At 40.5% G+C, this 24,965-nt stretch overlaps 1 protein-coding gene across 6 annotated transcripts in view; it reads right to left on the bottom strand.

The window, feature by feature from the left end:
- Positions 1-302: 302 nt before the first annotated feature.
- mtss1lb (MTSS I-BAR domain containing 2b) overlaps positions 303-24,965 on the bottom strand; it is a 90,972-nt gene continuing 66,309 nt past the window's right edge. Inside the window, exons 5-15 of one of the 6 annotated variants that reach the window (XM_041974856.1) lie at positions 21,236-21,327; positions 20,338-20,412; positions 18,918-18,926; positions 14,656-14,813; positions 13,257-13,364; positions 13,056-13,153; positions 11,880-12,150; positions 11,557-11,631; positions 8,123-8,305; positions 5,778-5,964; positions 303-5,303 (exon numbers count right to left, since the gene is read on the bottom strand). In XM_041974856.1, the coding sequence (XP_041830790.1) occupies positions 4,423-5,303; positions 5,778-5,964; positions 8,123-8,305; positions 11,557-11,631; positions 11,880-12,150; positions 13,056-13,153; positions 13,257-13,364; positions 14,656-14,813; positions 18,918-18,926; positions 20,338-20,412; positions 21,236-21,327 (2,137 nt within the window). In that variant the 3' untranslated portion in view covers positions 303-4,422. The remainder of the gene's footprint in view (positions 5,304-5,777; positions 5,965-8,122; positions 8,306-11,556; positions 11,632-11,879; positions 12,151-13,055; positions 13,154-13,256; positions 13,365-14,655; positions 14,814-18,917; positions 18,927-20,337; positions 20,413-21,235; positions 21,328-24,965) is intronic. The other 5 variants (XM_041975107.1, XM_041974927.1, XM_041974991.1 and 2 more) reach the window with 5 other exon arrangements.

Below are 24,965 nucleotides of genomic sequence, written 5' to 3'. Positions count from 1 at the left end.
ATTTTATAAATGTTATTGGAAGTTCAGTTTTCGGCCTTTTGCCCCTTCCAAATAATGTAGTTCATGTTAAAATACCACTCTACATGATGCTTGTTCCCTTAAACTGCTGTAAGATGATAGAGAAAGAAGGAATTTTATGCATGTGTCATGAGCAAAATGCATTTGTGTGTATGCATGCATGCCTGCACGCATGTAGATTTATGTTCCTATGTATGCACAGGCACCAGCTTTACCTATGTGCTGGCTGGCCGGCTTCTATCCACATACCCATACACATAAAAATTGACATACTGACACTGTAGCAGAGTAGTTATTTTAGCTTGTTCACACAGTTAGTTCAGTACACAGTTCATTTAGCATGTTAAAACATTATTAAGTACGGACTTGTGCTGTTAACTGGGTATTGTAAAGGAAAATAGCAGTGTTTTGTTTATTCTCATCTCATACTGATCATATTGTCAGCCATGGCATTGTCCATGTCTTTTAGCCTATAGAGAGCATACTGATCCCATTCAATTTGAATATTCTACCATGTAAAATCCTTGTCTGGTGTATATTTTATAGGCTATTATCAAAGTAAAACTTAACATAGATAAGCGGCACATGCACATTAAGGCATCAGAGCCACGTATGGTGGAATAGGTGAGAAAAACAGTGGTATTTTCCTTTATCATACTCTCAATTGAAAATCATTGTGAATGTACATACATGCACCCTACACCTGTATTGCTTCCATACTGTCTTAAGTGAGACCTTAATTCAGTTGTTCAAGAGGAAAGCTCTGGCATCACAAACCCAACATGTGCAGTTTGTTGTCCACTTTATCTGTAGTACATTCAGCATATGGATGTAATTCTAGTACAGTGTGATCAAAATATACACATCTTTTTTTTTTTTTTTTTTTTTTTCAAAGAATGGAATCCAAGCTTGTTGCTTTCCCCTTCCACCCTCTCGATCATTCAGCACACAGCATCCAAATGTGACAACATACTTTCAGCACTCCACCCTGACAAAAGGAAACATCTCTGTGTCGAAGCACTGTTGCAAACTTCCACCATACAGCGTGCTTGGCAGAGGCTGCCAGTGTTGCACAAAGTGAAAATGTTTTTTGTCTCTAACTCATTAAAATGAAATATCCTCATGTTCTCTTTAAAATGACCACAAATGTGTCAAAAATGCTTTCGTCAAGGCATAAAATTAACGAGAGAGCTGATGTCACTGTCTATGTTCAGGTCACTGCTAGAGGAGCGTACAGACATGGTGATCAAGAGTTCACTAGCCTACGAATCAACAGCCAAACAAGGACACACTCACTCTCAGCCCAGATATCCTACATCCATATAGTGGTTTTTGTTACAACTGGAGTTTTTCTTTTTCTTCTTTTTACATTAATTAAAAGTAAGACTTAGTATTCAAAACAGTACTGCAGAAAGGAAACATAAACAAACTGAAAATTACACATAATATTTTCTAACTAACCTTTATACCAAATCTGTGCAACTGATTCTCTTTTACAAGTACAGCACATACAGTACATATTGTATGAACAGGCAGTGAAATGCTCATTCCACACATCTTCTCCTCTCCCTGTCAACTCCAGAGGTCTGATCTAAATCCTCACGCTTCATCATCAGTGGGCACATCAAGCAGGCTTCAACTATTCTCACATCTTAATACTCATAAATAATCCTTTCAAAAGCCATTTCCTAAACCCAACTGGATTATTTGCACTAAGCTAATTTCAACTTTGCGGGGTTGGACTGGTGATTTATTTTTCTTCAATAAACCCGATCACTTGGAATTTATCATTTTTTTTAGACTGAATAAATATTTTTCATCAGATGACATCTTATATTTAATCAGTGCTGGGCAGGTTCCTTGAAAATTAAGTGATTTATATCAAGTTTAAATATTTTGAATCTCCTGTACATATCTGATGTTTAACTTTAGGCCTGGAGAAAGATTCCAGTCGCTATCTGTTGTAGCTAGCTGGTAGCTCAAAAGAGCAGAGATACCACATGTTAGCTATTAGCTAACTGAGTTAGCTGTCCCTCCTGTTGCCGGGAGAGATGTAAAACCTGCAAATGCTTGTTAAAATGGCAAACGTGCTGACAGTTAAGCTCTGAATTAAAAAATGTTTTCACAATTGCTGAATTTAAAACTTTAATCACTTGAAAGTTGAAGCATTAGCAAGAACCGCCCAAGACTTAGCAACCAACTAGCAAGTACGTTTTATATGTTTAAGTTTGTGTTCTGTCTCTGCTGCAGTTAATGTCCTCCTGTACAGCTACTCTCTTTTTATATGAAACACAAGGTTTAAAGAAGTGTTGTTCAGCTCTCCCTAAGGCTTAAAATTGTTTCTTATAATGCAAAATATTTACTTTGTGGATGAGACCATATTTTGAGTAATTTGTGTTGCTTTCTATACTAAAAAAATACACTATTAATAATAATCTGTAGCATGCACATTGAAAAATATTGATCAACAGCATTCATATAGATTAAGCATCATATTGCAAATAATTGTTGTACCAATACAAAAATCATGGTTTTGGTTTTATTTGTCAATGTTTTCACATTTCTGCTTCCACCTAAACCCCCAATAAAATAAATAAAACTCCCCAATAGATAGAAAATAGATGTCAGTTTGTTTTCTTCATAGATTTAAGAAACTGAGAAACTTAGGAAAGGTTGGGGGTAATTTCACTTCAAACGTTGTTTGAACTACAAACAAAATAGAGCCAGAACAAGCTCATACCCCAAAACAGTCTCACCCATCAAGAGCATGTATTTTGCATTATGTGTTAAGTTCTTTAAATACCAGTGCAATCATGTTATAAAACACTCTCATGGCATTCACTATCAACAACAGGCAGTAGTGTGTGCAGCCCCTGATGCCTGATCCACTCTCAAATCAATATTTTGCATTACTTTCTTATCCTGTCTCTCATTTGACCAATCACTCCACTGCTACCAGTCTTCATCACTTCCTCTTCTTCACTCCTCGTCTTCTTCTACTTTCAGAAATTAAATAGTTTTCTTAGGACACAAGGATTGCTCTCACTCTCCCTCCCACACAGTATGACTACAGCAACACCTACTGGTTATTGTACATACTCTACCCCCATCAAAGTGCTTACAGTTTTCCTTTTTTTTCTCTTTTTTTAAATTTTTGTAATCCATTTCATTTACCAGAGAGAGACAGGAGACAGAGAGAGACACGTGACAAAACCAACTACGCATGAATTCACAGTAGATGTGTAATTTAGCATTCCTGATGATTGCCTGAATGGGACAACGGAGAACCCACAATCCTCCAGCGATCCACTTCTTTGAAACAAGAAAAATAAAACACATTTATTGCTCCATTTCTAATTTATCGTTTTCTCTGTGGTTCTAGAAAATATATATGATTATATCTATATGCCTGGATTACGTCTCGTAACTTCTCGTACAGTGGTAACAAGGTAAATGACGTCACAATAGAAACAAGAAAATACACGCACAACACACAGAAGAAAAGCCCTGCCCTCATTGGGTAACCAGCTGTCCTGCAGCAGAGCTCTACCCGCCCCCCCCACCTTTGCACGCACACACACACACCCACACACACACATTAAATCATCCACATGTACCCATTTGCTCAATTTTACAATTGCCCACATGCACACGCATGAATTCGGGCACACAATATGCAGAGAGGGAGAGAGAGAGAGAGGAAGGGGGAACTAGCACGGTTCAATGCCAACAGTATTTTTTGAGTCCTTTACATTAGAATAAACCAGGGGTCCGCTGGTTTGTTAGCTCCCCGTGCTAGTACCAAAGCTTCAGTTCAGTGGGCTTAAAAGTACAGTGCATCACTGCTGAGACAGCCTGAGTTCAAATCCAGCTGGTCACATGGCACTCTGACTCCCCCCTCTATCTTTCAACCCCATCAGACCCTGCCTCAGTCATCAGTCTCTCATCGGGGATCAGACAGTTGGGTTTAAGAGGATCGGGAGGGTACATTGGCAAACTGAACAGAACTCTGTGTTTCTCTCTTTCTTTGCCTCTTTTTTTAAATCTTATCTGTTTTTCCTGTGAGTCTTTCCATCCCTGGGTGAGGGTGTATAGAAGACAAACATGCGTCCGACACACACTAGTTATATGGCCTGCTAAAAGCCTGTCAATGTTAAGTATTTAACTTTTAATTGTCAGAATGGATTAACATTATTAGTGTTATCATTATATTATATATCATTTAATCTAAAGGTGTTTTTTTTTAAACGTGTATGTTTTCGTTTTTATTCATCTTCTGTTATATTATAGCTTTTCCTACATGGTTAAGGTTTTGTGAATGTACTAGGTGGTTGGGTTACACCACACCAACACATGACCCCCCATCAGCTGATGAGCATCCGACTATTTCTGCTTCATCTCCCATCACAATATACGTGGAGCTGAGCGGTCATTGGAGACCGTTTTGCGAAGGCGAACTCCTCTCCGGATGGTGGTCAGCATGTCACCAGACCCCTCTGCCCCCTCTGTCCCTGTCTGAGTGTCAGTAGGGCCTGTTGTCGGTGGGGTGGGGTCATCTGGGAGGGCAGGGAAAGGAAACTGGCCTTCACCGAGAGCATGCGCGCTGGCCACCAACTCGCCGATCTTCTCCACTAAGCTGTGCCGATTTGCTGCTATCATCTGATCCTCCTCTGATCCGGCTCCCGAGCCTGATGCCATCACGAGGCCCCCGTGCTGCTGGGCGTAGACCTCCAACGCTGCTCCGGATCCCCAGGCGGTGTTCGGCAGGCTGAGGCGCTTTGGTGATGCCTTCACATAATCAAGCCCTCCCTGTGTGTCCTCAGTTCCAGTGAAGAACACACACTCTTCACTGCCCACACGGACAGGCACTCCCCCTGCATGCCCTCCGCCTGCATACCCACCTGCACCGGGTGAATGTGAGTCTCCAGGAACGGTGGGTGTTTTGACAGGCACAATGGGTGGTCGGATGGGGATGGGCCCTGCGCTTGACAGTGTGCGCCTCACTCCTGGTTTGGTGGATGGGGTTCGACGGATGGTGGCAGTGCCTGGAGTCCCTGTTCCTCCTCCCCCAGCTCCACCTGGTTGTCCTGGTATCCCATGAGCCCCTGGACCAAGAACCCCACTGGGCAGGCCAGCTGTACTGGCTGGCCTCTTGGTTTGGATCATGCGTCTGTAGTTCTGAGCAATGTTAGAGTGGCGGGGAATCGTGGAGGACTTGTCAAACTCGGCTTGTCCGTCTGGACCTTCAGTGTCACCGTTCACGGAGTAGCAGTCATAATCTGAGCCTAATGTGTGTTTTGTGGGGTTAGAAAAAGGAAAATTGGGAAGTTATTCAGAAACAGAACACAGAAATCTAACAGAGAAAATGTATGTTGGTGACATCATTGAATTTCTTTAGCTACTGAGAGCCAGCAGACCTACAGAGGGACAAATTCAATATTTTTTATATTTTTTAAATGTATTGTTGTTTTCCCGTTGCTGTCAAAGAAACTGCAAGAATACATCTGTCATAATGTTTGGCTGCTTCCTGGATTATTAAATCCATATGTGATGTTTGTAACACTGACAGGTGAAAGTGACACTATGAATGACAAACATCTGCAGAGCCTAAAAATATTGACAGCACAGTTACAACTCCTAACAGGTTGCTTTTCCCAAGATGCTACCAGAAATATGATGATCAATGTAGCCAGGTGAGATGTAATAAATCTGTCTCTCCTCGGCTGAAGAAGATTACAAGCTGTAAATTAGAGTCTGACCTTGTGAAGGAATCGTGTCCTCGGAGCAGGACGGGGTTGTCGTCTCTGTGCTATATCCACTGGAGTACTGCAGGGAGTCTCTGCTGCTTTTCTGCTGCTCCATACTCAGTCCCCTCGTCAGCACCATGGCCAGGTCACTTGCTGCTGGAGAGACCTCCTCCCCGTGCTGAAGCAACATAGAAGAAGGCTGAAATGGGCGGAGATTTGATCCAACATTTGTCCAAACACTGAATCTAAATTACAATTCAGGCGATTTTGATTATTTTTCTGTTACTTATGTGGAAATATGAAATTAATTTGATGAGGAACTCCATTTACTGCCTGCCACATTCACCACTCATGAAGTGATCAGTTTCGCTGCCTGCTACCACATATATTATAAAATATAGTTTTCACTGAAATAAGTGCAAGCTGGAGACTAGAAGTCAGACCACATAGTAGGTTCAGCATACTTAGGGAATTCTTTTAATTATCTGATTTGAAAAACAACTAATAATAAAGTTCATGCCTCATAGCATTACAACACTGATTTAAGTCAACTTGTGTATTCTGGCTTTGGGCCAAGATATGAGCATGTTCATGTAATAACAAACCACAAACATGAATCTGAATCTGCATACTTCTCACTAGAAAAACAAACTACAAAATCCAAATATATTTTTACTATTTAAATCCATAAAACCTCATAGAGCTTCTAGGGTCAGAACAACAATGAAAAATAAACTGCCATTTGTTTGAGTGTGTAAGCTGCCCTATTGTGATGGCACATTCAGAAGAGACTAATTACAAGTTACAAGATTAGCATGTTGCAAGTGTATGTTTGAGGCATGTACAGTGATGATGTAATAAGCTACAGGCTCAAAAGAAACAACAATTTTTGTAATACACAGTATCATAATATGTTAAACAAAATTAAAGCCAAACTACAGAAACAGTGTGTAAAACACTAAGAACACCCTGACTGCTTTCACAGGTGGATGTAAGGTCACAAGGTCAATAGGATACTTAGAATACAGGACTTAACATACTTGGTTCAGGAGCCTAAACCCAGTTTCTACCAACAAATTTACATTTTCACAGGCAAAAAGTGGGAAGAATGCCATGTAATCTGAGTAATCTGTGGTTTTTTGGATCCTGCTTAAACCCTGTCTACCAGGTAAAGGTACGGTTCATTCTGGAAATGCAGCAGAGATCATGGTTTACTGAGCATAGCCGAATCAAACTGTTCCATAGCGACCTTGTTTTTTATCAAAATTAACCAAATACTGACCTCTTCTATTGGTTCTCTAATGCACCCCCTAGTGGAAACCTCCAGTAAGTGTAGTACATGAGCTAGTGTGTGCACCACATCTTGTGCTCAAAGAACACACAAGTGGAGATGTTTGGTGATATTCCAAAAAGGTGCTGTGCATTTAAACAAAAAAATTCCAGTCAGCATTAAGAAAAAATACCAACTGTCAAGCACGGTGGTGGAGGGGCAGCCACAGTCATAGTCAACCATGAAGTCCTACGTATACCAAAATACTCTAGCATCAAATATGAGGTTATCTGTGTGGTTAAGCAACAGGAAAATGATCCATAGCATGCCAGCAAGTAGAGAAAGAGAATCAATGGCCCAGTCAGTCCAGTAAGGACCTCAGGACAGCAGCACAGACACAAATCTTAACAAATCCTAACACACTGAAACGGAAGAGTGAGCTAAAATACTCCCACAGTGTGAGAGGCTGATAGCGTCCTACAGGAAACAATTATTTCAAGTTTGTACTTTTAAAGGTGGTTCAACAAGCCAGTTTTAATTCAGTTTCCAAACAGCGCTTCTGGGTTTTGACTTTTTGTTTTTCTTGAATAAGAACACAGTGTAATGTGACATGTTTTGTTCATCTAAGATTGCTTATGTCCTGATATGGAAAACCTTCCAAAAGAAAGAACTGAAGAGCTAAAACTTTATATTTCCCATGACTGTACTTTTATTTTATTAGTTGTCTTTATTCTTTGGCTGAATTCCCTGTGGGGTCTGTGGAAGGCGTATCCATTGATATATATGATATTACTGCCCTATAAAAAACAGTGTTTGGTTTTTGTTAACTTATGAAGGCAAACCTGAATTTGCATTTTTAATCTTTGCTCTTTGGGATGTAAATTAACTGGTAAAAAAGTCCTCAGTTTCTTAGATTTATCCTACATTACTTCTAAACTTACTGGAAGACATGTTGTTGTTGCAGTACATAAACCACGATGACCAACACTGCTCCCTGTCACCCATACTTTACATAAAATATATTTATGCATTAGCTGAACCACTTTCAGAAATGAACTTCCTCAATCTGTTTGTTATCCAAAGTTACCTTGGCAGCGATTGTAGCTGGTGTCATCCTGGGTCTCTGCCCGTCATCAGGGTGCGATGCCCCGGCGTAACTCTGGGACCCTGGTGACCCCTCGTTGTCCCTCAGCCGATCCAGAGGTTCCTTCCTCCTCTGAACTGGTGCTGCAGCCACAGGCTGTTCATACTGACCTGCTTTAGACCAATCCTGGAGAGGCGGGTGGAATTAATAAACAGGAAGTAGCAGCAAGGATTAGCAAGAGAGACTTGTCCACTATCCAGCAGTTTGAAGCCCTTCATCTGAGTGCAGAGAAAGGTGGGGGGGGGGCTTCTGGGTGGGTTGAGTCTCAGTGCATGTGTGTATGTCTCTGTGTTTGGAAAGGGGACGTTTTGAGCGTTACAAATTATTTATGCTGATGATTTAAACCCTGCTTAGTTTTGGCCAATCACCAGCTGATTGATGGCAAAACCAGCAAGAGGAAAGCCCAAAAAGTGCATGCATACACGAGGACGAACGTTTTAACTCAGCAAAGCAATGTGGTTATGAATGAGTTAATCTGATGGGAAAAATGAAAAGAAAATAAACTTGTGCATTAAGTGAAACTTATTAAACAGAAACAGAAGAAAAAAAGGTGCAACTGAAGAAATGGCAGCGAATGGAGAACAAACCTTCCACATGGGAACCTTTGATGTGGGAGAGGAGGAGCTGGATCCGGGGGGGCGGGTATAGGGTGGGGACGCAGGAACAGGAAGAATGACAGAGAGAGGCCTGGTGGAGCCAGAGTGAGAAAGAGCAGGGCGGAAGGTAGCGAAGGACGAGCCAAACTGCGGGACGAGAGACACAGTCATGTCATCAGAGAATGAAAAAGCAGAAAACACAGAGAGGCAGCCAGCCGTGGGACCACCGGGCCGAAACAGGGTGCAAGCACAAACACCTACAACAGAAAACCTGAAGTTTAAGTCACACTGTGTTAAATTTTGGGTAATTGGATTGATGTGCCATATTCTAAGGAGTCTACCTGGACTGAGGCTGTCTTTATTTTATGCAGGGACTCCGTTTCCACTCTATACAACTGAATGGTTTAAAAACAAAAAAGCCTGTAAAATGACCACCCAGCTGGCACCAATTTAACGTAATGAGGCGTTGGATTTTGCAGAGCTCAGTGCAAAGTTTGTAATCTTTAAATTCCCACAAAGAGCAAAAGTTATTTAAAATAAGCAGATATCATAAACATACTGCATCAGGGTCAATAATCCAATCCAGTGTCTGGATCTTCTTTTTTTTATTTTTTTTTCTACCAAGTCTATTTCTTTTCCAGTCTCCATCTCTTCCCTTCTCCAAAAATTTAACCATTTTTGCCAAATTAAACCAAAGCTAACATGTGACAATGGAAGCAGGCGCAAAGTTCCTCACAAGATGGTGCTCTCATCCCAACGTGCAACCCAGCGTAACATGTCTTCATTTTCTTCATGAGCTCACACACCCTCCACTTAAGACTGAGAGGCTGTAAAGGATAAGCAGCAGATCTGTGGCTACATGCATGAAAATGACTTAAATGCATGAACGACGTCAGCATATCTAGAAAGCTACATGAAACAGCTACTACACAGCAGGGTTATGTGAGGAAGGTCTTTAGACGTGTTGAATCAGCCAAAGAGATTCATTTTAACAATTTTTACCTTAACGCATCAATCTGGAAATGTTAAATTTAACCTCACCTAAATATAAATATAAGCTAATCTAACCTGTAGAGGTCATGATCTGTGGGTTTTAATCCTGTTTTGGGTTAGTTCTTAGTTCTTCTGTTTTCATTTTGTTTATTCCTGCTTCCTTGTTGCACCTGATTCTTGGTTATGGATTGCCACACCTTCTTACCATTTCTCCTTAGTCCCCCAGTATGAAATCCGGTTCTGCCCAGTTCGTTGTTTGTTGTGCTTTTTTGCTCCCAGTCGGTCAGTCATATGTTTCCCTGATTTTAGTTTGTGCTTGGTGATATGTTAGCTTCTGGAATATCCTGCCTTTGTTGTTGATCTAAATAAAGTCCTAGCTCCTACATCCACCTGCCTCTTCATTTTATAGTCCAGCATTTGGGTCCTTACTCCTCATCTGTTGTAGTCATACCATGCAATTTAATTCAACAGGTTTAAAACATCTGAAGGAATGTAACTAAACCAACATACAGAACAACCTTTTTCTTTCTCTTTTGCTGTTCAGCTCTCAGTTGCAGCCGCCACCCGATGCTGTGTGATGTGCATGCAGACAGATAAAATGCTGAAACTGATCTAAAGGCTTTCAGAGATGTCAGGAACAGACAAGTTTAAAACTATCTGGTGATTTTTTTCATCATGCGTCCTGCTGTCACCTCAAAATTGTTCATCTTTCAAATAAAATAAAAGTTTCTTTTAAGCTGGCGTGATTGTTCTGCTATTGTCTTGTGGTGTTTTTGAATGATTTTTCTCTCAACAAGCAGTACAGGTGGGGCAAACAACACGTCCCAACAATGTTTGTCACTCTAATCAGGGATGGATGACAGATGGTAAGTAGAGAAGCAAAGCGGTCGTATGTGCAAGATTTCATGGATGGCAGATGCTGCAAAAAATCTGATGAATATTTACTTTGGCTCCTGAGTATTATCTATATAATTGTGTTTTTTCCTGAAAACAGATGTGCATTCTCCACAAAGGATGTGCAGTTAAAGAGAGAAAGATGAGCTCTCAAATATAAACAAATGTCATCTCTGATTTTGTGGTTTAGCCATCACTGCACAGAAAGCAAAAAATACAAGCAATTGGTTTGCTGGTTGTTAAATTCACTAGGCAGTTTATGTGCAGAAAGACACAATTTTGATTCATTAGCCTGCAGAAAACAGATTCCCCAAGTTGCTAAATGCTGCATTGATTTAAAAAAAATTATTGATATATATTCATTTAAACTGAGAGCTCATGTTTGAGGTGCACTTTCACCGTATTCTCCTGTTACTGTAGGAGAATCGATGGTTTGATGCCGTCTCAGGCTACCAGAAATCAATCTCTGCAGGAAAACCCATTAAACCTCCAGAGAGCTATCAATGCTAGATTTATGTTACTATTCGGAAGTTTAACAATGATTTCATAAATCTATGAAAGTCTTACAAAAGCCCTGCTTCCACAGAGAAGGAAAGTTATTGTTTTAAAAGGAGGCATTGCAGTTTCAGCTATAGTTTTAACCCTTTAAAACCTCACCCAAGAAATAATGGGCAGAAAATTCTCATTTTTAAAATCTGAAGTCTCTATTTGGCCTTTTCTCTCTCTCTCTCTCTCTCTCTCTATATATATATATATATATAAAAAGATGAAATATGATGAATGTTAATGTGTGATTTATAATTTCTTTTGTCTCCTAGTTTGACACCGTTTTTAACTTTTTTTTGGATTCATGTTGAGGCTGCTAATATGTGCGGTCTGAATAAAAATACTTACAGTAGTGGGAGAGCTGCATTCACTGACTGACTGGCACGTTTCTGAGGCCTCTGATGATGCTGAGCTGGATGACTTCTATAGCAGGAAAAGGACAAAAATTAACTTTGTTTAGGCCTATTAACCCTTTTCTTCACACTGTATGTTTATCACACAGACAAGTGTTGATTTCTGTCCTGTTTGTATTTTTTAAAGAAACAAAGGATCCTACAGTGAGAATTTAGCTTCATGTGAGAAAATCATTGAAAGAAATATGAGCGAACCAAAAACAAACAGTGTTTGGTATAAACATTTGCGTTCATGACGACGAGCACAGCTTTTATTACCTGACTGGTGATGTCTGAGGGCATGGGCGAGGGAGGCTTGGAGTAGATATTAGCATCCTGGGACACAAAGCCTGAATCGTGGGAGGAGACGCTGCTGAGACGGTGGGCGGCGATGCCCCCTGGTGGCGGAGGCTGCTGCGGCAGGCTGCTGCGGTAGCGATAGGAGGAGGAGGAGGTGGGTGAATGTGGCTGGGAGCCTCCTCCACCACCAGCACTACCTACGCCTCCCCCCGATGAACGGGAGGCACTACTGTGGGCACTGTTGACGCTGCTGTGGGGGGGAAGGAAGTGAAGAGGAGCAAGGGGAGGGCAGAGTGATGGAATTGTGAGGTGTGTCAGGATGTTCGGTGAAGACAGTATTTAATGATTATAGGCATGTGCCAAAGGCATGGTTTGATTGAGGAGGAGGATGAATATAATTTGTAAGATATGATTGATTATTTTTGAAGATGAAAAGTTGATGATTGGAGGAAGTTATGGGAGGAGTTTGTGATAAGTTTACAGCATGGGTTGAAGTGCAGGAGTAGTTCACATTAAGTTCATCAGGTTAGTGCAAACCGGCAATGTGATGATACAGTAGTCACACAGCAGTCACAGTTAAAAGTAGACCCCGAAAATGAAACGAAACCAGGTAAGCAGCACCCAGCAGGCGAGAAAGAGGGCAAGTCGCACCATACAGGACGGAGAAGACGGCAAGTGGAGGAGGTAAACATACAGAGAAGGGTTGTCGTGGTGATGGGAAAAGATGGGGAAGAGAAAAGGGCAGGAGGAGGTAAACAAAGAGTGTGTGAGCTCAGGTAGATCCAGGGCACAAACACAAACACACACACACACACACACACACACACACACAATGCAGAAATCCTGTAGGTTTTTCAAACATGAACCCATTTACAACTAAATGCAGAAAAATCCATGTTTAATCTCATATTTAGGCCAAAATGTTTTGATTCCATGTCGTGTTTCTGTCTGACAGCCGTGTTTTAACATCTGGGATTCGACTGAGCTCAGAATGACTGGACAAACAGGAACGATGGACTGACACAGACAGACGGACGGACAAAAACAGTGAAATGTAAACACCAAGGGAGGCTCCTCTTTCTGACACTCGGTGTGTGCATCCCTGCAAAGCGTCTGTGTGTGATAGTGTGTATTTGGGTGTGTCTAAGTGAGTACCTGCACATGCTGCTCTTGCGGGAGCCGGAGCTGCTTGGGGAGGATGGAGGGGTCTGATAGGACCAGCTGTAATCTGACCCTTTCAGGTCTTTAATCACCTGAGAGGAGGACAAAAAAGAGCATAAAGTGAAATTTAATTATTATATGCTCCAGTTTTCTTTTTTTAGATGTTGGTGTAGTTGTCTGGAGTAAATTCTTTACCTGTTCACTCGCTGGGGGCAGTTTGTGAGGATCGGTCGTCAGCACAGTGAGGTCATCGATGATGGCCTGGAGGTGGGTGATCTCTCCCAACATGGCAATCTCTCCGTTCTGATAAACAATATTTTAACATCAGTGTCCAAAACAGACACATTTTCAGTGCAGTTTTACAAGACACGGTTTAATCACCAAATACTTTGTGTTCTCATTCTTATAATAACATTATTTATAAAGGTGACTGTCACCTTGTCAAAGGTTCCAACTTAAGATCAATCAGTCAAGAATTATTTGTATGGCACTTTTTAGATAAATTAGATAAAAAAAGTGCAAAAATCTGTGAAAACAATCAGAAATGGCATAAAAAACAAAAATATATCCCACCCCAGCTCTGCTGCTACTAAAATTATGGCAGTCTAAACAACTCTAAACATAAAAGTCTAAAAGTCTGTGGAAATGCCACTAAATCCGAAAAAATCTCATATATTTGTATGATTTATGAGATGAAACTTTAAAGGAAGATTAAAAGAAAACAAAAAGGTGTAAAATTTTTCAAGAAATCCTAGGTAATATTCAGACTGAATAAAAACAAAAATGTGTATAACTTTTGACACACAAAGTTGTTTTTGCAAACTCTGATCAAAACTCAGCTGTACACAAACTGGTATTTGTTTTCTGTCCCCTGGTAAATACCTGTAGCACTACTGTACATTTTTGTTTTTAATTTTTTTATTTGTATAGTGCCAATTCACAAAAAAATCATCCTACGGTACTTTATAGACATTATCAATTGAAGCCAAATCATTTAGATTCAATTAAAGCAAATCTACATCAATCGAAGTTATATGTTCTTTACAGAGACCAATTAATAAAAGCATAGGATTCTTTTAGCAAAATAAAGACTTTAATTTGAGAAAAAAAAAAGAATTTCCTGCCTATTATCCCTTGGGTCAGGTGTAAGGAGGGTTAATACCATGTTGTTATTTTTTTGTTGTTTTTTTTTTTTTTTTGGTAATGCAGTTTGCACCAGTTCATTAAAGTCATTATTTAAACCACAACCCTGGTAATTGTAACCATAAAAATCAAAGCTAGAAATTTTGGAAAATCACATAATCACTAAAACCAAATTCCCTTTTCTATAAACTCACCTGACTCAAGAAATAATGTGCAAAAATTAATTTAAATAAGTCTTTAACAAAAATTGGCATATACATTATGTACTGTTTAATACTGTGTGACATGTCCAAATGACTGTAGTGCAAAAGGTATCCACTAGGGGGCAGAAGACTAGTATCAGATTGTATATAAAAGGGTTTTAAGTCAAATTTGTTCCATAAAATGTCTCAACAGGTCCAGAAATGACGTGTCAAATATGACGCATTACGCATCAAGGGAATAATCTCACCACAACTGGCTGAAGGAAGCCAATAAAGGTGCAGAAGCGACCCCTCTCCTCCACCAGAGCGCGGCGCACCGCCTGCTTCTCGGTCTCCTCCATCAACAGGCACATGTCGGTCACATCCTGCATGGCGCTGTCCAGCTGGGGCTGCAGGTCCCCCCTCCCTGGGACGCAAAATGTGGTGGGAGAAAGTTTTAGAAATGAGACAAAAGAGGGAGACAGACAAGTTCAAATATTCAACTGAGGATGCTAGATGGATGTGGGAATAGAAAGATGAATGTGCAGGAAAATGTATGAGTGGAAAGAGAAAAGCAAAAGGTTTTTTTAGTTGGACGTCTGTCCACTAGCTTTTGCTTTCCAGAACACGTGGCACCAGCAACACACTGGTGCAGAGAGTAAACTCAGCCCAGGTAGGACAAAGTAAGCAGCAATACTTTGTTCAGTGTTTTAGCTCTGTAGTTGTTTTATTATATACACAGAATATCTGCATATACAGGAGGTCATATTATAAACGTTAAAAGAAAAAGCAGCTTTATCACAGCTGCATTTTTGGAGACATCTAACATGGCTTAAGGCCCCTGCTTCTGTGCTCTAAGAAACAAAAAAAACTATGCATGGAAATCTGATCCAGGTGTCAGAGGAATCATTTTGTCAGGCTGTATTTAACATAATACCAGCACAGAGCCAAAACAAAAATACGGTGACACAGACACAGGCACGTAGGTATGGTGTGAAGAAAATCTGAATACTATCTGCTAGCTAGAGAGGAAAAACATAAAATGCAATGAATAGAAAGCAAGACATCAAATAAATCTTTGTAGTTTAACAGCATGCAAAGAAATCAAGGGAGATGTCGGGACTATCAGGGACAGAATGAAAGAGAGTTAGAAAAGAGTGGTAGCATGACAGAAGAAAGCCTGCGGTGTCACTACAAAGCTAATAGCAGAAGCTGCAAAAGTCATGCAGGAGTCAAGGAGGAAGTTAAATTTCATCATGAATCATCCAGAGTGAAACTCATCTAACTGCGCTGAACTCTAATCTGTCACCAGGAGACCAAATCTTTGATGAAGCATGTTGCAGTGTTGCAGCTATGTTGTCTAAAAGGCCACAGTAGCTGGTTCCTCTGCCAAGGTGAAGCAGTTTATCAGTGCTCTTCTTTTGTCTTTAACAGGCTATGATGAAACTTGGTGGAAGTGAAGTCTGCACAAGCAAAGGCTGTTCTAGACCAACATTAGAGGGGGGGTGCAGGCTGGGGCCAGATGTTTTGTTGGAGATGCACATTCATGAGAAAATGAGCCTTCAAGGATTTCAAAATTTACAGTGTAAGTAAAGTAAAATTATAACAGCAATTCAGTTAGTTATACTTTGAAGATATAACTATTTGACTAAAAATGATTCCATCATTTCTCATGTCAGTAAGGATATGAAACAGTATTTGTCCCAGCATCTTGTTTCAACTTCAGATAAATAATAAGCCAACGTAGCATTACCAGCTACAGCTCTGTGATGGATCTCTCCATGCAATCATTGCATGTTTGTGCCTCTCAGGTTTGGCATGGATGAAAAAACAAGAAGTAGTTACTTCCAGTTCTTGTATTATTCATCAGTGTCTGGGCTTGTAGGAGGGCAGCATTTTTTTCCAGCATAATAATGTGCATTCGGGTGGTTTTTAGTATTCAAGCCAGTTGTGAACTTCAGGCCACGCTCCCTTAAAACTTCTATTTCAGTCCCCAGAACTATTTTCACTTTGGCAGGTCTTTCCTGGTCTTGCTGATATCTAAAGGAAATGTTAATCAGAAGGCACCTACATGCCCCAAACTAACTTCTCCTCCTGAGGTAATGCCAAATTTGGATTTTTAACATAGCATGACTAATAAATTTGTTGTTTAAGTGAAAATTTATTAAACAAAATGAATGTGTTGACTCCACAAATTTATTTCTTTGTATTAACGCAGTAATTCTGACAGTCCTAATATTTTGGGGGTATAACAAGTGGACGTGGCAACATTGTGACATAAATCTATGAACTAGTTAAACCCGCCGGCCACCAGTGTGCATCTCTTTATTGTGTCCGACTGGAAAATTGAGCCACACTTCAGTCCCACATCTTGGTTTGGGTGGAATTATTGTAAAAAATGAATGCCTCAGGCTCTGCCTTCAGCACGGGGGACGGGGGGTGAGTCCAAGACTGCAGTCAGGGTGGCACTGGCCCACCCTGGACCCCTCCAGAACCGCCCCTGTGCACAAGGTACCTAAGAATTTAAAGCAGAACTGGGTCACATAGTGTAAAACTGTGAGGCAAGACGTCAGCCTTTGCAAATGATTGGGGTGTGAGGGGCCCTCTAGTTTACTGGATAAAAACATGTTTTTCTAACACATGACCTTTGTCATTAGATTTGTTTTTATAAATTTATTGTTCTTTCTCAGTAGAATGATGATTATTAGGAGTGAGGTTGGAGGATCTGCTCCCTAAAGTGTGCAACTATGATATGAGGCCAAAAAAATGAGGTCCAACATGTTTCCACTAGTTTATGGTAAAAAATATTGTTTGATAAATTCATCATCAGCTGCTTCATGACAATGTGTGTGTGTGACACCTCCACTCCCCACACACACTGTGGAGAAAATGAACTTAATAAGACACCACTCACCACCTCCTTGCAACAAAAGCATAAAGAACCCCTCAACTTTTCAGTTATGACAACAGGAATTTTTATAAAAGATCTGATTAAAAAAAAAAAAAAACACCCACCGGCCACTTTATCAAATCCACCTGTTCAACTGCTTGTTAACACAAATATTTAATTAGCCAATCGCATGCCAGCAACTCAATGCATTTAGCCATGTAGACACAGTGAAGACGACTTCAAACTGAGCATCAGAAAGAGGAAGAAACAGTATTTAAGTGACTTAAAAATGGCATGGTTGTTGGTCTGAGTATTTACTGGGACTTTCACACACAACCATCTCTAGGGTTTACAGGGAATGGTCTGAAGAAGAGAAAATATCCAGTGAGCAGCAGTTGTCTGGACCAAACTGTCTTGTGATGTCAGAGGAGAATGGGCAGGCTGGTTGGAGTTGATAAAAAGGCAACAGGAAGTTAAATAAGCACTGGTTCCAACTAAGGTCTGCAGAACAGCATCTCTGAACACACAACATGTCCAGCCTTGGAGCAGATGGGCTACAGCAGCAGAAGACCACACCGGGTGCCTCCTGTCAGCTAAGAACAGGAAACTGAGGCTACAATTCACACAGACTCACCAACACTGGACAATAGAAAAAGGAAAAATGTTGTCTGGTCTGATGAGTCTCCATTTCAGCTCCACATTCAGATCGTAGGCTCAGAATTTGGTCAAAACCACACGAAAGCCTGGATCCATCCTGCCTATTAACAGTCCAGACTGCTGGTGTAATGGTGGGGGGATATTTTCTTGTCCCACTTTGGGCCCCTTAGTACCAACGTGACCTGGTTTAACCAGCACAGCCTACCTGAGTATTGTTGCTGACTATGTCCATCCCTTTATGACCACAATGTAGCATTGTCTGATGGCTACTTCCATCAGGATAATGCACCATGTCACAAGGCTCAGATCATCTCCAACTGATTTCTAGAACATGACAAGTTCACTGGACTCCAACGGCCTCCACAGCCACCAGATCTCAGTCCAGCAGAGCAGCTTTGGGATGTGGTGGAACGGGAGATTCTCATCATGGATGTGCAGCAACTGTGTGATGCTGTTAATATGGAGCAAAGTCTCTGAGGAATGTTTCCAACACCTTGTTAAATCTATCACACCAAGAATTAAGACAGTTCTGAAAGAAAAAGTGGGTCAAACAAACCCAGTACCTGCATAGTGGACCTGAAAATGTGGCTGCTGAGTGTAATGAAATAATATGAACACTACTGGAATTAGGAATCAGATTGATCATGAGGATTCATCTTACTGTACAGATGATTATGTTTTGGATAAATAATCACACGCTTTCCTCCCTGATATTGTGGCCTCCTGCTGTGAAGGAAAACTTTGATTTCTTTCATTTCCTTTTTCCATATATTAATGTGTATTTCATTAAATAAATGTACTTTATTTCTGGGGTCTGTATGGTAGGCTAATCCATCACTGAAGTTTTGTTTAATCACTGTTTCATTCCTGGTGTACCCCTGAAATGCACCCTAAATGATGTAATTACTGTCTGCATGCAAAGGTATGTGAGAAAGAAAGGTGGTGATGTGGCAGAGCAGGAGCGAGCGGCAGGCCGATACTTACCCTGCATCTCTATTACAGGGAGACAAATGCCACATGGAAGGAGGGGCAGAGCAGGAGACGGCAAAAAGAAAGCAAAAAAAAAAAAGAAAAGAGAAAGGGGACAGAGGGAGGAAGGGGGGAGAGAGCAGAAATAGCAGAACTTAAGGTTAAGGTTAGTACAAGGAAGCCATCACAAGACAGCCACAGTGCCACATGTTAGAGCAAAATAACGCTGATCATCAAACCAAAAACTGATCATGAAGGAACGCCACAGGCCTCGGCTGTGACGGGGCTAACCAGACATTTACAAACATAATTGCAAAGCAACGGCCCTGCCTTTCTTTTATTTTTGTTATTGCCAAAAGAATTTTCAGACATTGTCGGCATCGCCACTGATTTATATAAGAGCCCAAACTGTAGCAGACAGAATGAAGACAGATAAAATTATGTTTCCTTTGATAACAACTTTGCACACAAACGTCTGTTTAAAGCCTGTAAATGTTAGAATATGAGCTGCACCTGCTGAAGTGTACACACCAGTACTTAGTCCAAATGTTGGATGCATTCTTTTTGATTTTATTCTACACACTGTAATAATTTAATGAAACACTTTGATTCAAACATTGATGTTCTCTGATCAGACCAGTGCAGCGAAGCAGACTGGAGCAGACTGGTCTTTCTGGGGATGTTCGGCTACCTCTCTGATTATCTACCTGGCTGTTCGGTAGACAGGTAACTTACCAAAACTTACTAAACTTGCATGTCCTGTGTGCATGATATTAAAAATAGTGTAAGATTTTGTAAGATAAATGTAAGATTTTACTTCCTCAGCAACAACTAGAGAGGCAGCAGTCTGCTTTGAAAAGGAGTGTGTGTGTTTGTTTTTTTATTTGTTACCCACTAACAGTTGAAATTTCTTGACTGCTGCTGAAGGTCAATTTGGACAAACAGATTTGTCTCTACCGACTGTAGTCATGACTAAAAATGAATGTAAAAGGTTAAATGTCAGGCAGTTGTCACTAAAACATCAGCTAGTTTGGACCACTTATAACACCAATTATTTTCAAGGTTTCTTCAACATGTTTAAACGTATTCTAAAAAACAAAAAAGAGAAAGTTATGAATGATTCTGTAAAATACTTAAGTACAAATCCTTTATAATTTTAATTTAGAGTCATGTTGGGTTATGTCTTCATCTGCCCAGCAACTGAATGGAATCTGTAAGAAAATGAAAACTACTTTTATTGGTTGTTGCTTCACTGGCTGAAATAACTCGGGACAAATGAGAAAAGAGCTGCAATATTACAAATAACCACTAGATGGCGGTATAAACCAACAAAACATTTGATCTACAGTTTAAGTAGAGCTGTTTGTCAGTGTTTGATGTTCGCAGTTTATCACAGAAACTGAGTGTGTGAAGGGTGGTTGCTGCTGTGTCGTACCTTTGCGAGCCTTCTTCTGTAGTTTCATGGTGTCAGATGACTTCTTCTTGATCTCATGGCGTGACCTCTTGTACTCTTAAAAGGGGATGAACAGAAATGCTTTTAAAGAGGAATGTAAAGCCTCTGGGTGAAATCTTATCATCTTGCACATCCCACATTTACATAAATAAAACAACTTCTGGAAGCTGCTCAGTCAGGAGGTGGAAACAGATTTCACACTGACAGGAAAAACCATCAGAACCTGATGAATACGGAAAATTATGGTTTCAGATCAAGTCATGATTACCAGAGAAGCAATGTGCAAACATGACAAAGCAAATTTTCTTTGATCCGTCAGAAAGTGAAGAGAAGTTGAAAGATAGCTTTTACATTTTTCCTTGAAAACAGATGAACTTTGGCATCAGTAGAATTATTTTTCCCCCGTAACATCAATGCCCTTCTAACATATGTAACTATTTACTATTTACAACAGTCATTACTTTGTGAACTTTGACAAAAGAAAAAAAAAGAATAAACATTAAAGTAGCACCGTGACTGAAGTCCAACTGACGGCATCAAACGCTTGCAAGTGCACATTCCTGGCAGGTTACTTTGTACTGTGAAGATCTGTGGTTACCTCATAACTCTTCTTGTGGCAATAACTTCTGACATGTGTAAACTGTGCCTTACTATCTGAAACCTGGTGTACGGGCTCAAAGATCCGATATAATCTCCTCATGCTGCTTGTTTTTTCTGTTTGAATAGAACTCTCTCTTCTCTTTGCTCCAACAGTATCACTTCACCAGCCTGCAGGCATCACGCACCTGCAGAAGACTGACTGCAGCAGGAGGATGTGCTGCTAGAGCTTGGTTATCCTGTTGGTTGTGATTAAACATCTGGACCTGTAATGTGTGTCTACCTTTGGCATGATCCTTATCCAGCTGGTTGGCTGTCTTCTTCCAGTCTTCAATCTTGTCCTGAAGAGGAGTGATCAGGCTCTCCATCAAAGCACTGCAGGAGAGACAGACATATCAGACAGAAGTTCATCAATTATAAGAGAGGTCAGATAAAAGGTAAACAGAGAAAGAAGAGCAAATATTTCCTTGTTGTGATAAGTGTGAACCATGAGCTGCATCTCAAATGTCTGACAGAAAGATTAAATTAAAGTGATGCCAAAAACTGTGATGCCTGGTTGCAGTATGGGCCATAAAGCCCTCCTCCTCTAATTTAGCATACAGGACATGGGCGCTCAAAGAAGCAACTTGAATAAAAGTCATGTGCAACATCACTAATTTTACTTTCAATCTGATACCATGTAAAAAACAAGCCAGTATCGGCAATACCGATCCGATACAGATACTTTGTACAGAAACTTAATGTGTTTGGGAAAAGCCGCCTCGGTGAGGGGAAAGAAGTGGTAGTTACATTTTTACAGAATACTTTGTGATTCAAACTGAAAATACCAGTATATATACACATATATATATATATATATATATATATATATATATATATGTGTGTGTGTGTGTGTGTGTGTATATATAAATTGTCCCCTCGCCCTCTGTGGGCGGTCTCATCCATCCAAGCTCGGGTCCTCTACCAGAGGCCTGGGAGCTTGAGGGTTCTGAGCAGTATCTTTGCTGTTCCTAGGACTGCACTCTTCTGGACTGAGATGTCTGAGGTTTGTCCTGGGATCTGCTGTAGCCACTCTTCCAGTTTGGGGGTTACTGCCCCGAGTGCTCCGATGACCACGGGCACCACTGTTGCCTTCACTTTCCAGGCCTTCTCAAATTCTTCTTTTAGGCCTTGGTATTTCTCCAGTTTCTCATGCTCCTTCTTCCTGATATTGCAATCGCTTGGTATTGCGATGTCAACCACAACGACTTTCCTCTGCTGTTTGTCCATCACCACAATGGCCGGCTGGTTTGCCATTACCATTTTGCCGGTCTGGATCTGAAAGTCCCACAGGATCTTAGCTCGGTTATTCTCTTCCACCTTCGGAGGTGTTTCCCACCTTGACCTCAGGGCTTCCAGCCTCTATTGCTCTGGTCCTCAAGGACTGCTCCTGTGCAGCTATGATCAGTGCCTCTGTGCTGTCTTTCAGTCCAGCCCTTTCTAGCCATTGGTAGGATTTCTCCTATCAGCCACTTCAGTTATCTGTCGGTGGTACATCCCATAGAGAGGCTTTTCCTCCCATGATGGTTCCTCCATCACCACTTGATCTGTTTTCCACTGCCTGAGACATATATATATATATATATATATATATATATATATATATATATATATATATATGCTTTTGCCAGAAAGATTTTAGGACCTGCAGCAGTTATGAGGTGAACTATTCTGATGAGAAACAGTAAGTAAAGTTATACATGCTGCAATGCTGGCTGTGTTATTGTTAAACATGGCTGGTCTGGTTATGGGCATTATACTATAAAAACCTGCAGGACTGAAATCCATACGTACCGTATGCCGTTTGTCCTAAAAGGAAGTAACAATATTATTTTGCTGGATTTGATTATGGCACATATTCCTTGTGGCATCATTTCAATAAGCTTTTGAAATGTCAGTATATTGAGATAGTCAGCTGACCTCAGCAAGCCTAGATCATAGACTGCCCCTGCAGGCTTCTACGGTATACCCTGATGGTCCCATCACCCTGTAACCGGGTAAATCTGGACTCATAAGACCACATGATCTGCTTTGTTGCTCTAGAGTTCTATCTTTATGATCCCTAGCAAACTGAAGCTTTTTTTTTTTTTTTTTTAAATATCCTCACTGAGAAGTGGTTTTCTTAAGGCTATGCAGCTGTTCAGCCCCTTTAGTTCCCTTCACATTGTCCACGTGGAAATGTTTGTTCTTTAGCTATTAAAGGCAAAATAAGTAGCATTGACACCTAGCGTTTCAAATCTGAACTGCAGTCGAAAGAGAAAAACACGGAGAGCGTGTCGCATGTCGGAGAGTTTCACGTAGGTTGCCGGTTTGTGAGAGGACGGTTTTTTTATACAGTCTATGAAGGATGGAGAACATAACGCCAGCAAACATCATGATGAGGAGCGAAGATGATTCACACACACAGTAAGTTGCTATGCCTTGCAATGCTAGTGCTAATTTCATGAGCTAATTTACGTTAGCATAAAATAGAGTGTAAACAAAAGCTACATTAATCAACAAATGCCACGCAGCGGCAGTTTACCCTTAGTCTCACGTAATAAATTAATTTGATAGTAATTTCATAAGTTTATAAGGATAAACACACTATTCACTTGGCCCAAACATCATTACATTTGTTGTTGTAAACTAACAGGCCACCAATTTACTCCACTAATACATCCATACTGTCACACAAATTCATTTAATGAGTGCCGAGAAATAAATTAGACTAAAATCTTTCTAAATCAAGATAAACTTTTCGGTTAATTTAAGCAAAATTCCGGTGCTTACCTGTCAAGGAGAAACTTTGCCTGCTCAGACTTCTCCACCTTTTAAAAGATTCGCCAATATTGATCCTCATTTTATTCCGTTTTTGGTCATTTGCTTTTTTAGCAGGATTCTGAGGCTTTTTAGCTCTTTCTGAAACTATTTACCTATATACTATTTACCAGCACGTTGCTGCTCTTTTGCTGACATAAAATACCAAACGCTGCCTTGTTGTTGTTTGGCAACCGTGGTGAGTCGCATATGATTGGTTAAGGAACCAGGAAGTTGGAAAGAGCAACACATTGCACCCAAGTTATTCCGGCACGGAGCTCTTATTTTGAAGGAGAAAAACTTGACAAAGACATTTTTGATGAAGGAGACAGACTGTTTACAGGGAAGCTTCCTTTTATCCCTCGCAGTAAATGAGAGCATTTTAAATTATTTTTAAGGAAAAAATCCTAAGTATTCAGCCTTTAAATGTAGCTCTGAGTTCTACTGGTATGTTTCATGATTTAATTTTACCAAATGACTGATAGTGATCTCAGATCACCATCATTCAAAGTTAAAGATGATGGTTCCTGCCCATTTTTTTTAATGTGCTGGACAGCTCTTTACCCAGTCTTAGTAATTTCAGCATCTCCTTATACTATAAAGCAAAGTTGTTAAAAGTTAAAAGAAAAGCAACAACCTGGCTGCCTTACTAGTTGGGGGGGTGCAACGTTCTTCCAGACCAAGTTCATTTTCATGCTGCCCTACTCAAATGAATTGGACCTTTTCAATAAAGTGTTCCACTTTCACCGGAGGCGGCGCAGTATACTACTGAAGGAGAAAACGAGACACACGATGAAGAAGAAAACAGACTCATCTTTTGGTTAATGAAGGAAAACTTCTGTTTCTACCGCAAACAGCAAAACATGAAGCTGCACCAGAACTTCTACTGGGTTCTTCTACATCTGCTTTGCTTTGTAGTCCACTTCCTGTCTTTGGTCTTCTTGAACCAGACTGAGATTTGCATTTGTAGGCGGACCAAATCCACTTCTTCTGAATCAGAGTTTGTTTGCACATTCACAAAACTAAGCAGACTTTCTGAGCAAATGGACTAGGGCTCGAATAAAAATAGGCTGGTGTGAATGTGCCCTAAGAGACCTCTGGCATTCTAACCTCCACGTCCAACTGAAAATCAAGCATAACATCATTCTCCTGCCTTCTACAAACTATTCCACTTT

This window comes from Melanotaenia boesemani, chromosome 1, assembly GCF_017639745.1.
Source record: "Melanotaenia boesemani isolate fMelBoe1 chromosome 1, fMelBoe1.pri, whole genome shotgun sequence".
NCBI classification, from domain to species: domain Eukaryota; kingdom Metazoa; phylum Chordata; class Actinopteri; order Atheriniformes; family Melanotaeniidae; genus Melanotaenia; species Melanotaenia boesemani.
The sequence above is the reverse complement of the archived record's forward strand: the minus strand, read 5'-3'. Positions and strand labels throughout refer to the sequence as shown.